At 40.1% G+C, this 15262-nt stretch overlaps 1 protein-coding gene across 1 annotated transcript in view; it reads right to left on the minus strand.

Annotated features, from left to right (window-relative positions):
* Nucleotides 1-15262, minus strand: part of cfap221 (cilia and flagella associated protein 221) — a 202526-nt gene that overhangs the window by 12881 nt on the left and 174383 nt on the right. Inside the window, exons 23-24 of the mRNA XM_048599324.1 lie at nucleotides 6850-6945; nucleotides 5064-5174 (exon numbers count right to left, since the gene is read on the minus strand). Coding sequence (XP_048455281.1) covers nucleotides 5064-5174; nucleotides 6850-6945 — 207 coding nt within the window. The remainder of the gene's footprint in view (nucleotides 1-5063; nucleotides 5175-6849; nucleotides 6946-15262) is intronic.

Consider the following 15262-nt stretch of genomic DNA (forward strand, 5'->3'; position numbering starts at 1 on the left):
GCAAGACTCCTTACATTAAATTAAGTGCCATCCAGCCTTGCCATGCTCCCTTGTGCCTTGACTACATTTGCACTGTTTTCTAGACTGACTTGGTCTTCTTCACTTGTCTGTGTACCACCTACTTTATGTCCACTCCCTATCCATCCCCTTGCCAAATGAGTTTAAATCCTATCAGATGCAATGTGTTGAACTTATACAGATCCTAGCTTCCCCAAAAATGATCCCAGTGGTCTGGGAATCTAAAGTCTTCCCTTCTACTCCAACTCTTCAGCCACCAGTAATCTTTGCTGCTTAGCAATTCAAATAATGAGGTTCTATACTCACTAGTAAAATTCTCTAATGTCACTTGTACATAGAAGCTTTCTAATACTGATAGGTAATGCTTATTCCATACAAGTGTCAGGCATAATAATGATCATCTTAAACAAGAGAAAATTTAATCTACTTCCCTTGACATTCGATCACCATCACTGATTTCCTCTCTACCAATAAATCTGGGAGTTCCATTGACCAGAAACCAAACTGAACCAGCCATATAAATACTGTGGCTGTAAGATCAGGTCAGAGGCTGAGAATTCTGCAGCAAGTAACACCTCCAAATCCTCTCCACCATATTCAAGCCATGTGTCAGGAGTGTGGTGAAATACTCTCCATTTGCCTGGATTGGAAAAACTCTAACAGCATTCAAGAAGCTCAAACAATCCAGAAAAAAAGAGAGAAAGAACTGTGGATGCTGTAAATCAGGAACAAAAACAGAAGTTGCTGGAAAACTTCAGCAGGCCTGGCAGCATCTGTGAAGGAAAAATCAGAGTTAACGTTTCGGGTCCGGTGACCCTTCCTCAGAAGTGAGGAAGGCTCACTGTTCTCTACTTGTGACATGCCAACAAGATTCCACCATAGATAGTATAAATGTGGGTGGAGGGCTGTCAGATCGCAGTTTGGGTTGTACTCTGTAATTTCAGATGGAGCATGTGGATTGATGTGTAAAAACCACTTTATAGTGGCAGTGCTTTACTAATTGGAGGACAATGAAGGGTGTCAAACACTTAGTGCAGGGGGATTCGGAGCTGAGAGAGGAATGCTTGCTCATGCACCCATTGGGATGACAATTCTGTCTGTCCATAGGAGAAAACTGCTCATAACAGGTGGGAACTTTCCAAGACAGCAGGAGGAGGAGTCTTGGACATTGGAATGCACACTAGCTGATGAGGAGGCATCAGGACTTGTTGATAATGATAGAAACAGAGCTACGTAGATGGAGAGAGCAGAATTTCACAGCCATTAGCGAGGATATCTCCAGTCTGGTGTGCAGATGTACAGTGAAACACTGTGGAGAAAAGGTTTTGTGCATAACTATTGGCTAATTCTTTTTATCCTTCACTAACAAGTTATTGCAACAAATCAGAAACTAAAATGTCTGTCCAGCCCTATCACAAGACCACCTTTGGGAAGGATGACTTAGAACTAATAGCACTGTCATGGTATTAGCCTGCAATCTGAACCAGCACAGCGGCATTCACTTTGGTGAGTACACATCCTGATTGGGTCAGAGGCACACTCCCGTGAGCACATTACAGACTTGTGCCCACAGTTGACAGAGGATGTAATATCTGAGGTCTCTGACACTTAGGAGACTGCTGGAGACCAAGCTGAATCTCATGCAAAATACCAGCCAGAATTCAGCCATAACCGATTGTTGGAGAGACAAGCAAAAGAACATCTGCCACAAACTAAAGGCAAAATACTGTGGATTTCTGAAGAAGTCATAACAGACTATGTTAACGCTGTCTCTCGCTCCCTCTCTCTCCACAGATGCTGCCAGACCTGCTGTGTTATTCTAGCATTCTCTATCTGGCAGAGAATGTTAGAGTCCATTTTAAGGCAAGGTAGAGGAGTAGTGTACAAGTCCTGACTGTTGTCAAGGCTCTGACATGTAAAGACTTGGCTGCCTCCATTGAAAGGCAGTGATAACCTTGGAGAGCAATTTCTGAAGAAGGGTCCAAACTCGAAACATCAGCTTTCTTGCTCCTCTGATGCTGCTTGGCCTGCTGTGTTCATCCAGCTCTACACCTTGCTATCTCAGACTCCAGCAAAGGCAGTTCCTACTATCTCTGACCAACAGAGTGTGCAGTGTTTGCTGTATATCCACTCGGACTTCCACTCCATTGTAATTCTTTTCCATTTAGCACAAAGTTTTGCAGGGTGCAGCAGGCCACAATAATTCTGGTCTAAGCAGCAGAATCTCATCTTAAGCAATCCAATAGTCTGCTCCATTATTGTCCTTATTGAGGCAAGAACACCACTGTTCCTCTCCTCTGCTGCGCTTTATGGGTCAGAACTGATGTTACTAACCAAATCTTCTGTGGGTACTCCCTGTCACCAAGAAGTCACATGACACCCCAGTGTCTGAGTGATAGAAAGGATGAGACCTCCTTCCAGATGGGTCTTCTCAAGGACTTGGGGTGTGCTATCATGCACAAATTGGGACACTTCCTCCTGTGGGCTCCAAGGGTGCTAGTCCCCTCTGCCAGTGACCTCATTTCCTCAGGCACCTGTGCAGAAAATCCTCAGCTGCCAGAGCCCTTGGGCCATCAGTGGACAGATGCCAAGGACATCTCCCACAGCAGGGCATGGTAGTTCATCTCAACTATGGATGTCAGAGCTACAAAAGAAAAATTAGGAAGCGAGTGAGCGAATGAACTCCTGATGTCTGCATGACAAAAGTCTTTGCAAAGTATCATTCCCATTTGGAGAATGTCTCAGAGAAATGAGTAACTCCTTTTTAAAATGACGTGTGCATGCAGATTCTAATGTAAAATACATATTGAGTTATATGCCTGCATCACTTTCTTTCCAGGTGCCAGATGTCACTGAGGTGTGCAGTGTTATTGTGCAAAGTAGGAGTTCACAATATAGGATGTGAGCAATGTAAGATTCTCACACAGTCAGAAGATTGGCTGCCTGGCTGACTGGTAGAAAAAAGACAGTGGCATAAATGGGTCTTTTTCAAATTGTCAGGATGCGACAAGCGATGGTCCTCAATGTTTTCAATTTACATCAACGGCTTAGGTGAGGCGAACGAAGGCATGGAGATCAAATTTTCAGTTGTTGCAAAGAAAGGTCTGAAAATGTTATCAGCCAGGTCTTTTGTGGGTTATTGCTGTCAATCAAGAGCCAACACTGAAGTTGATGAGAGGAAGAGAACTCTTTTGACATCGAATAATTAGTGAGGATGTACAAATCATGAGAACTCACTGGGTAGTGCACATACATGTGAGCAATTTATTTCCAGTGCTCATAAACCAGTTGTACACTCAGAAAGTAAAAGCCCTTTAAGTTTATGAGTGTTGCTGGCTGATCCCAGGGAGCTCTCAGCATCGTGTGTCTGTAATCAATTGTCCAATCACCTGTAGAAGTCTTCCGATGGCAATAAATCGCACAACACTGACTGTCTGGCTCTCAGTCTGTTGTTAATTGAACAATTTATTTCAGTCATGCATTGGCCACCTCCATGAAGCATTTGCAAGCGGGAGACTGCAATATTCCACTCATGTCCCTACTGGAGTCCTGCAAAGAATCACTGGCGTAAAAGTTCAGTGCTGAAGTGCCTTCCACTGCCAATCAGCATTGGATTGCCTCCCAGTCTACACTGACATAGGTCTTCTTGGAAGAGCTAGTATACATGAGTGATAGCTGCCCATGACGTCCACAGTCACCTCTAAAATTGTTTCTCTGATCTTTACAGTTAGCTGCAATGCCTGTAGTATTTTTGATTGTTTGCCAATATTTTACATCACACTTTTGTCGACAGAATCTTGCTGATGGGAAGGTCAACTTTTCCTCAAACCTCTGAGGGCTGAATGCTTTAATTTCATTCCATTGTCTGGATGATGATTTTTGGCCTCCCACACAACTAAGTTACCCTGGCCTGCTTCCTGGTTCCATGAGAAGCAGAAGATTTCGTCCCTTGTTTCCAAAAGTAATCATCTTTACAAGAGATTGAGAGTAAACTATAGCCCAGTTAGTCTAACATCAGTGAAGAAAATAAACCAGAATGTGTTAGGAACAGTGTCGTACAGAGCACTTGGAAAGCTATCAAAACCGAAAGAACTGCAGATGCTGTAAATCAAAGTTGCTGGAAAAGCTCAGCAGGTCTGGCAGCATCTGTGAAGGAAAAAAGAGTTAACGTTTCGGGACCGGTGACCCTTCCTCAGAACTGTAAGTTATAATATGGTTAGGCAGAGTCAACAATGTTTTACGAAAGGAAATCACATTTGACTAATTTGAGTGGTGTGGTTCTTTTCTGAAGAAGGGTCCTGACCCAAAACGTCAGCTTCCCTGTTCCTCTGATGCTGCCTGGTCTGCCGTGTAATTAGGGGCCTGAGGGATGTAGCATTTAACATTGTCTATGAAATTAGAGTCAAACAAGAGGTGATAGGCCACTTATTTGCATATTCAAGAGGCCTAATGCCATTTTTAGGACTTTGCCTGAAAAACAGATGCAATTTTATCCCTACACATTCTATTAACTGTCTCCTCACTTCTGCTATCATGAAGAATCCCACTTTCTCTAATATACCTCTCACTGAAGCATCCTCCCTGGCAACACAACATTTCTCTTTTCTCTCATCGCTCTCTCTGGATTGTATACAGTCTGTTCAGGCCACCGTGGAGGAAGAACAAGTCTCATTTTAAAGATGCAGCGATATTATGAACAACTTTGAAAATTATTGCACACAATGACAGTAGTAATTAATTCTTGCAAAGTCCTATTCAGTTTATTTCCAGCCTCCTTGCTATCCCAGCATAAATTTTCCAGAAGATATGGAGGGTAACTTCGACAAGGCTAGTATACTAACAATATTGGAACAGCTGTTCACCAGACGTGATGCTTGGTTTTCATTTCCATTAATGTCATGAATAATAGGAAATCCATCCAATTCCACTATTTGTCTTTCCCTACCTAAATCAAGTGATACCATGAACATTTCTTCCAAAGTTAAAGATGTGAACATTTCATCATGTGAACAGTTGTCAGTCAACATATAGCATAAAGTACTTACCCATCGTCTTTTGCTGTTTCATCCTTTGAACAATCTGGTAACGGTAATGGACTTTCAATCATTGTGAATTCGGCTTCCAGCATTTCTGGTGTTAGGCCAACCTCTTCAGAACTATGAGGCAATCCACAATGTCATTGCAAATACCAAATGTTTGAACACAGCAAAGATCTAATTTTATATGGTTTCTATTTTTATTTCTATACTTTGTAGTTTAGCTATGCTATTAATATCAGGCCACAGGTTAGGACTTTCATCTGAAAGTTATTTAACCAATTCCATGATATTCTATGAGTTTAACTGCTTTTGATATCCTGCTTTTCAGTACTATGCAAAATTTTTTCAATGCAAACAACGAAATGCACAGGTTAATTATATCACATAAATTAGAATTTAAATCTTCTGTTTATGTGACATATGAATTGTTGGGTTTTTTTTATTTAAGAAAATGGAGCTGAAATGTCATTGAAACAAAATGCTGTAGTTCATAACGGCATTTTTTCAGTTACTGAGTGTTGTCAATTCTGGCTGGACCTATTCCAAGATATGTCATCATGTGACCTCTTACATTTACATGCTCTTCCCCCAGGCTCCCGCCTTTGGTTGTCTAACATATCCACCGCCTCCGAGGCAGTGTGTTCCAAGGCTGCACAACCCTCTGTGAGAAAAATGTTCTCTTCAACTCTGCTCTAAAAGGGCAACTTCTAATTTGAAAACAGTGCATTTTAGTTCTGGACTGAACCACAAGAGAAGACAATTCAGGATCTTATACACTTCAAACAAGCCACTTCTCACTCTTCTAAACTCCAATGAAAACAAGCTCATGTATTGACTTCCTAGAGTTTAGCATTTTATTAATAAAAGTTGAAAGACTAAAAGTTGAAAGACATCCCTGCCAGTTTTTTCCCATTTTAATTGTTTGAGATTTCAACCCATTTCCTTCATAATACTCTACTTCACTTCTGCAATTGCCCAATTTCAAAAGATTACAAACATTCAAAACACAACTTTGACACTATTTACTTGTCATCACAATATTCATCAAGGTTGTTAACAATTCCATCTAGCCTATCTAAAACCACATTTTCATGCATGTCTAATCTTTGTGCTAGATAACTTACATGCTCCAGGTTTTAATCTAGTTTTTAATTCAGTACATCTCTGAGATACAGCTGAAGTGAGATTGTACTGAGCAGTAGGTGGTGGAGAATGTTTGTGATTTATGGGCTTATGCTGACTCTTGTTTCAATGCTATCCCAGAAGGACTGACTTTGAGTAAGCTTTAGCTTGCTCTAATCAGGCTTGAGAGTCCACACTTTTCTATTGAACCAGTGCTGCAAAGAGCTCTAAAGAGGCTGGCTCATGGTTCGTAGAAATAGCAATATTAATGACACTCCTTATAATGTACTCATGCACCGTAAGCTAGTGTTCCATTTTGATTTGGCATTCTTGAGTTTTTGTCCTGATGAGCAGAAGATAAAATGTTAGACACTATGTCTCTTTTCTCAGCAGTTCTCAAGTTCTCTAATACCAAGCAACTATGTGATGCTAATTATGATTATAATCAAATATAAATTTTCTCATGATCCTCTTGAGATATATGCATGTTTTTGCTAAACCAAAGTCTAACTAGAAATCTTTCATGGCAAGTAATGTGATGGTCTCTTCAGTAATCATTCAAAAGTGCATCATTTTAATATACTCATCTTCAGCTGATTTGATTAGCTCCATGTCCATCATCTTGCATAGATGAAAGGATGCTGACTAAAGTAATGCATTCGTAAGATACCTTTCCATGGTTATGTTTTCTCTGTCGTCATCTGGCAGACTATCCAATTGTGTCGGAGCATTAACAGGAAGCATATCAGATGGAAATATATCAAACCTAGACATATAAAAATGTTTAATAAACGTAAATGTTAAATGCGAGCAATACATAATTTTTCCCATTAATTTCTAAAACAGTATTAGCTTTGTCTCAGAAGAATACTGAACACTAGTACTTGAGTTGGATGATATAATTCTTTTCTATCTCTCTGACATATGTTGAAGATGAATACTTTTGAACAGAGGTTTAATTCAGTTAACTACACTCCATAAATCTCACACCACTGATTACCATCTCTCACACACAAATAGCCCTTAATGGAATGTATCCATCACCTCTTACCAGAACTTCTTACTTGAAATTGTGAAGTCAGAGACTTGGGGGTTGATGACATATTGACAAATGTAATTCCATACACAAATGGATAATATTGGTAATTAGAGAAAACCTTAGATTGAGATGTTGTATTTGGGTCTGAAAGTGTTAATACTAAGGAATGCCTTTGGCACCATGATAATGTCATGTAGACATTTGTGCAGAACAGCTTAGGATCACAATGGAATGAGACCTAACTGTGGGTCCTCTTCAAAGTCTCTGCAACAATGTCTATCATATCAATGCAACTTGTAACGGGTTGATAACATACAGTAAACTATACCTTGTTAACTGAAAGAAACCCTTCTTGTTAGATTAAGAAATGGTTTTCCTCTACCATGCAATGCAGCTTGCTATACTTAAAGCGGATGGTGGCAGAAACCTTTATCATGAGCAGAAGCTCATACACCCCATGAGTTGGCAGGTATACACAACAAACCAATTGTTCCAACTTTGCCAGGCTCAGGTTAAAAGCTCAGTGCAGAATGGAGAGCAGAATTTCTTATTCAAATTATAATGCAAAATGAATGCAAATATAAATATTCCTGTATTTATTTACAACACTGTTCTAAACACTGGAGTGATCTCTCAATCTGAACTGTATGGAGTCAAGTTTTCTTTTAAAAAACTCCGAATTCCAAAGCAGGCAACTTAAAGTAACATTTGATAAAATTGATACAAAACCTTGTATTCCGAAGAAAGGAATGTTTAGACTCTTTTTAATATTTTACAATCCATTCTAAAGTACACCATTCTATACTACATGCATGGGAAAGATATTGGTATTTGAATGTTGATAATGATAGATACAATAATCTATATTTATACAGGTATAGGTCGGATGTCCAAAATCTGGCATTCATGTAACCAAGACTGAGCCAGATTTTAGATTTTCCTGGAACCTGAATAATTAAGTCAGGGAGCCTATCCTTAGTAAAATTCAATAATTAAGAAAATGATATGTGTATAACAAAGGCAAGAACAATGCATGAGCCACAGGTGGCTAGGAGGTTAAATCATATCAGCCACAATCTTATTGCATGGCACAGTTGGCACGAAGGGCTAAGTGGCCTACTCTTGCTCCTTGTTCGTATGTTTGTAAGGAATGGATTGTGTCAGACAGTTTGGGCTGGGCTGGATTCGGTTGACATTACAGGGTTACATTGAACTCGTTCAATGTGACATTTCAAAATGTCCGGTTTACGTACGATTCCAGTTTTCAGACAGTTAGATTTTAGACATCCTACTTGCATCCTAAGTATAAAAATAAATCCCAGTACTATTTCAGCAGTTGTACATTAAAGTACAAACTTTTCTGAGACATTGAAGGTTGAACTGACCTTTAGTACAGGCATTCCCGTGTTAGGAGGTTAGAGACTGAGGCAGGCAAAATTTTGTGATGACTATCCTCTCTTTATGCTTTGTGGTTAGACTATTACTCACATATGGCTTGTCCATAAATGTTGGTATATAGCACACACAGATGGTAGGGTGTGTAATTCTTGCAATTTCAGAAGCTAGTGATTAAATGGAAATTGAACTGACAGAAACATGATGCATTCATGTATAGGAACACTGCTTCCCATGACATGTAGCTGAAACAATGGTGTTCCTGCTGTATAAATTGTACTAACGTGTTGGAAGTTACTCTCCAGCAAGAGCACAGTATAGGTAGAAGTGACTATTGCACAATCATTGTGAAGACAAAGTCCTGTCTTCAGACTGAGGGTACCCTTCAATTTGTTCAGCAGCACTACCACCATGTTAAATGCCAGGTTTAGAATTTAACCAGCAGTTCAAATCTGGGCATCACTGTGGACCATCATGGAAAGTAAATACATGCAATAACATGTTTCCATTGCCATGGACATGTGGTGACAAACGTAATGGGTTTATTCAGAGTTATGGAGATTTTTTAGTTAAAGTGGGGTATTTATCAAAAAGCAAAACAAAAGCAAAAAAAAAGCAAAAATGTTCCTACTAACAAATTATCAGAACATGAATTGCAAAAGAAGTGGTTCATTCAGATTCACTCCTTGAATTACTGTTGAAAATCTGAGACTTCATCACACAACATATCAATCACCCTTAACTTTACTATCAAGCCAAGGGATCGATCCTGGCTCAATGAAGAGTACAGGAAACTATGCCAGGTGCAGTGCCACACAAATCTAAAAATGAAGTGCTAACCAGGTGACGTTATAATACAGGACTGCTTGCATGACAAACAGTGGATACTTCATGCTATAGGGCTAAGCCATCTCAAAACAAACTGATCAGATCAAATTCTACGATCTTGCCACGTCCAATCATGAATGGTGGTGGAAAATTAAACAATTAAATAGAGGAGGTGGCTCTACTAATATTCTCAACAATGAGGGAGCTCAGTACATCAGCACAATAAAGAAGACTGAAGCCTTTGGAACTATAGTCAGACAGAAATCCAAATGGATGATCCATCACAGCCTCCTATTTCATTTTTGCAGTGTATACAATTATTGCCTTTACACAAGCTCTTTCAATATTCCGAAGTTGAGTGGAATGCTTCTTGCATGAGGTCATTGCAGCAGTATAACAGCATTCAACTCTTGTTGTTTTATTTCAAGGCCCTCCTCGGACTCTTCTGCTCATAAGTAGTTCTTTACTGAGATCCACAATCATAAATACAGAAATTAATCTCGGCCTTCAAATACAAAATTATCCTTGTTGTTTCTTTTTTGCCCAAAAATGCAATAGCAGGGACATTTGAGCTACTTTCTGAATAACAACCATTGACATTAATATTGATTGCAAACTCCTGCCACTGGATTTTGCCATGTGATGTGTGCCAGCTGGAGGGGGAAAAGGCAAATGGGACTTGATTCCAGGATTTTGGGAATGGGATGAGGAAGTGCGATGGTTGGGTGGGGGTGGGGTGGCTGACTAGGTGGGAGTGGGGGTGATGGCAGGGAGCAGGGGCGATGGGGTCAAGGTTGTGAACTTTGAGGGATAGGGTCTATCCATCCAGAGTGGGCTGATGTCATTGTGAACAAGGTGCGCGCTCTAACCTTCTTGCCTCCACATTTGTCAGCCTGTGTTCCTACATCAGGTCTGCTTTGGGAGGTGGTGGCATTGATTCTAGCTAACCCACCATGAAAACAGCATGGTGGACTTTACTGGGTGGGTGGGCAGAATTGTGGAAATAGCCAGACCAATGATTCTTACCTCAAATAGCAAGTCCAGCCACTGACGTTTATATATGTTATAGATGATTTCAACCACTCAATACTAACAATTTCTACTTATACATTATTTTAAAAGAAATGGAACATCCCAAGTCATTTCACAGGGGCATGATAAAACCTTGTGTGACACAGAGAGATATTAGTCAAAAAACCAAAAGCTTTATCAATGAAGTAAGTTTAAAGCTACTAGTTAAAGGAAGAAAGTGAAGTTGAGAAGTGGCATGGCATGAGAAGAGAATTTCAAGGCTGGAATAGATGCAACTGAAGGCATTGGTGGAGCAGTTATAATTTGAACTGCAAAAAATGCCAGAATTCAAAGAGTGCAAGTACCTCAGAGGCTTGTGTTCTGGAGGAAATTGCACAAATAAGGAAGGGCAAAGCCATGGAATTTGCAAAGAAAAAAATGAAATTTACAGTGGGATCCAATGTAAAACAATGAGTATAGAAGTTATATTTGAATGGATTTGGCTATGAGTAATACCACAGGAGACCTGAGGATGATCTCCAATTTATGGAGGGTAGAATGTAGCAAACTGGCCATTGGAATTGTGTAGATGTAACAAAGGCATGACTGAGTGCTTCAGGAGCAAATGAGCTGAGATGGGCAAAGTCTGGTGATATTACAGAGGTGGAAGTAGGTCGTCTTAGTGATGGCACAAATATAATCGAGGGGAGGCGATGGCCTGGTAGTATTATCACTGGACTGCTAATCCAGACACTCAGCTAATGTACTGGGGACATGGCAGATGGTGGAATTTGACTTTAATAAAAATCTGGAATTAAGAGTCTAATGATGACCATGAATCCATTGTTGATTGTCATAAGAAAATCTAGTTCACTAATGTTCTTTAGGGAAGGAAAATGCCATCCTTACCTGGTCTGAACTACATGTGACTCCAGGCTCATAGCAATTTGGATGACTCTTAACTGACCTCAGATGGCCAATAAATGACATCATCTCACTAAAAAAAAGCTCTTCAAATGAACTCCTCATCGATGGAGATGGCAAGAACTATAGATGCCAGAGTCAGAGATAACAAAATGTGGAGCTGGAGGAACACAGCAGGCCAGGCAGTGACAGAGAAGCAGGAAAGCTGAAGTTTCAGGCCGTACACTTTGTTATCTCCTCATCGATGGAACTGTTTAACTGCTGGTGGTGCAGTGAAGTAGGACAAGTGACCTTTAATCACTAAGGATGATGACCCTGTGTCAAATGGCAGGGAGAGGTTTTTAAATAAATTGAGCGATGCTGCCAGTGTTAGCACAAAGACAATAGAAGCACCTTTTCTAATTCCTTGGAGAATAATTGGAGTGATGTGCTGTTGCTCCAATGGGCACCAATTACCCTTATTGAGTAGACCAGGTATATTTTAGTGATCTTGATGGTCACTGGCAGCACCATCTTCACCCTGCTCTGAGGCTGCTGGTCAGTTGGATCATTACAGCCTCACAATGTGCTCTTAGCTGAGTTGACAGCAAGAGAAGCACACTCTAAATAAACCCCTAACTAATCTAAATACTACATCAATATGATATTCAGTGAGATCGCTCATTTTCATCTCTCTGTACACAGTGAAACCTCTCTACCTCTTTCATTCATTGTCATTGTCATAGAATCACAGAATCCCAACAGTGCAGATGGAGGCCATTCAGCCCTCGAGTCTGCACTAACCCTCTGAAGAGCAATCCACCCAGATCCACAATTCCCCTCATTCCTGTAACCCGCATTTACCATGGCTAATCCATCTGGCTTGCGTATCCCTGGGCTGTGGGAGGAAACCTGAGCCAGCAAAAACCACGCAGACACAAACTCCACGTAGCCAGTCGCCAAAGGTTAGAATCAAACCCAGGTCCCTGGCACTGTGAAGCAACAGTACTGACCACTGTGCCACCAAATTGTGCAGCTCAAAGGACAGCAGCATAGGCTCCACAAATGAAATCCAGGCTTTCTTCTTAGAGGCCATTAAATTCTAATGAACGCTTTCCAAGGATTAAACCTGATTGTAACAACTTGTGACAGCTTCTTCATCAATGAAGTGCATAGCATTTCCATTCACTAACTGTGCAGCAGCATAAGAAATCAAAACAGCCTCAACCAAAAGTACCATGAAGGTGTCTTTAAAATCAGCTGCAAATGTTCAGACATGTGTGTTTAAGTGGAAAGATTAACTGAACTTGTGAGGTCTGAAATATCAACTTGCACACCACATCAGTTTTAGATGCTGACATTATGATTTCTCCACTTTGCCTCCTTCTGCAGTATGAATGACTGCCAATGCCATCAACCACCCAAGAATGATGATTAACACAGGTTGCATAATTCTTAGTCCCACTGATGACCAATTTTAAAATGCAAACACAAACTACTGGAGAAACTCAGCAAGTCTAGCAGCATCTGTGGAGAGGGTAAGTCTAGTATGACCCTTCAACAAATTTACCATGCTTCAGGCAGATATGTAATAACAGTCACTCTCAGCTCTCTACCAAAGTTTTCCTATTCTATATCAAGCCAGATTGAAACTTTCAGTAGCCTTTGATGACTGTTCCACACAACACGGGTTTTCCTGGTGATTTTCCTCAGCAAGGCACACCTCAATGATGAAAACCGAAAGAACTGCGGACGCTGTAAATCAGGAACAAAAACAAAAGTTGCTGGAAAATCTCAGCAGTTCTGGCGACATCTGTGAAGAAAAAAATCACAGTTAACGTTTTGGGTCTGGTGACCCTTCCTCGGAACTGGGGAAGTGTCACTTGACAACAACTCCTCTGCAAACCACCTTCTGGAAGCAGTGTCTGCATTGATGTAAATCTTCCCCACGTCAGCCAATCAGTATCACCACTCTGCTGCCCTCTTCAAGATTTCTGTCTGTTCTATCTGTTCAGTTCATTAACACAAAACAGTTCACCCTGTTTTCCATAGCAACAATTTATTTGATTTTGCAGGTGTACTTTTTCTGTGAGATACTGTGAAACGTGTTAAAACTGTCACTTAACATCTGAAGGAGGTTCGGCTTGAATTCCCCTTGACTTGGCAACTGCATCATGTCGGCATTTCCGTGTACAATAAATATATAATGAGGATATTTTTAAACATAACAGTCATATAAAATTCAGTATGCTTGACAAAGTGTACATCCCTTTTGAAGACTGATATTATATCCCTCATTCAGTTTATACATTCTAGCTCTCATCAACTCGCTGCCTAAATATATTTCTTCTCACCTATTTTTACCAATTTTCTTCAATTTACGCCCTTTAAAAGTCCCCCCTCCCAGACCCAGCACCAATGGAAATAGTCGGTTCTGAGGAGAATAATCTTGACTCCTCTAGCTTTCTACATCACTGAATTCCCACATGACAGACTACTGCAAACGGAAGGTCAAAAGAGTGCCATCTTGGCTCTGGGCTCTAACTTTAGCACACCTAGGATTAGAATGCTGTAGCCATTGTAGATTGCACAAACTATAGCCTGGCCTTTAAGATCCAGAGTTACTCAAAGTCATCTAGTTTCCCAGTATCCAGTCTGAAGTGTAATTAAAAGAACTTCTGCAGTTCTCCTAGCTGCAGTGACTGGGAAACCTGTTCACAGGAACTTTTGCCTGTGAAATGCAGTATGGAAGGCAGGTAATAAGATCTGTCACAAAGATATTGTTCATTGTTTTTCTAAACTATCTGATAGAAATGCAAGTAATTTAATAATTTTGATAACTGGTAATTTTGCCTGATAATGCTCTTCTGAAATACATTATAGCAAACAGTAACTACAACATTAATGGGGCTAAATAAATGAAAAGTGTTATCGTTATGGGTAAGTGAGGAGAAAAATGCCTTAGGCTTGCACTGAAAGAAGGCAATTAGATGGTGCTATTAAGGGCAGTAGGAAGAATTCTGAGACTGTTGGTGTATTGGAGTTAGAATGGACTCAGACAGGGATGGTTACTGTTTCTCTTCTTCTTGCTCTTTATTTTATTTGTTGTTGCCCAGGTGTTGGTAAGGGTTGTTCCCTGCCCCCCAACACAACATCCTGCTGAAATGGTGAAGCCTGCTGCAGATTGGAATGAATCTGTATATCGTCTTAAGGGGTGCTGAAAAGTTGCTCCAAAATACCTGTTCCTGTGGATTAATTCTCAGCTTTTCAAATACCATGAATGGCTATTCTGTGACAGTCTCCACTCTACTTTATCCAGAGGCAAATATAATGATTAAACCAATTGTAGTTTATTTATTTTTTCTGTTATGAGGTATCTGAATATTGTCACTTTCATGTGACATGCTGTTCCCTCTTTGTACAGTAAGACTTTGCATTTAATCAGTTAATCTTATTTAAGGTGCCTTTGAGCCAATTAATTACTTTTTAAAGTAAATTCACTGATTTTTATGTGACAGTCAAGTTGTAAAGCCCCACAAATAGAGGAATTATTAGTTAGTGTAAAAACAGAAAATGATGCTAGGAATGTCCAACATTTTCCATTTTTATTTCAGATTTCCGGCATCTGTAGCACTTTCCTTTTAATTGTCAAGTTTTGTTAGTTGTGGAAAGGAAGTTAAAGAGGACAACTGGTGTCATAGAATCTTTTATGTCCATTTGAGCAGGAAAATTCACTTGGCTTAAAAAATTTAAATTTTTTTTTATATAACCTAATTAGATATTTACATGTTCAAAAAGAAATCTATTTAAAGCATAAGGTGTAGAGCTGGATGAACACAGCAGGCCAAGCAGCATCAGAGGGGCAGGAAAGCTGACATTTCGGGCCTAGACCCTTCTTCAGAAATGG

Source organism: Rhincodon typus, chromosome 7 (genome assembly GCF_021869965.1).
Source record: "Rhincodon typus isolate 14 chromosome 7, sRhiTyp1.1, whole genome shotgun sequence".
Classification (NCBI taxonomy): domain Eukaryota; kingdom Metazoa; phylum Chordata; class Chondrichthyes; order Orectolobiformes; family Rhincodontidae; genus Rhincodon; species Rhincodon typus.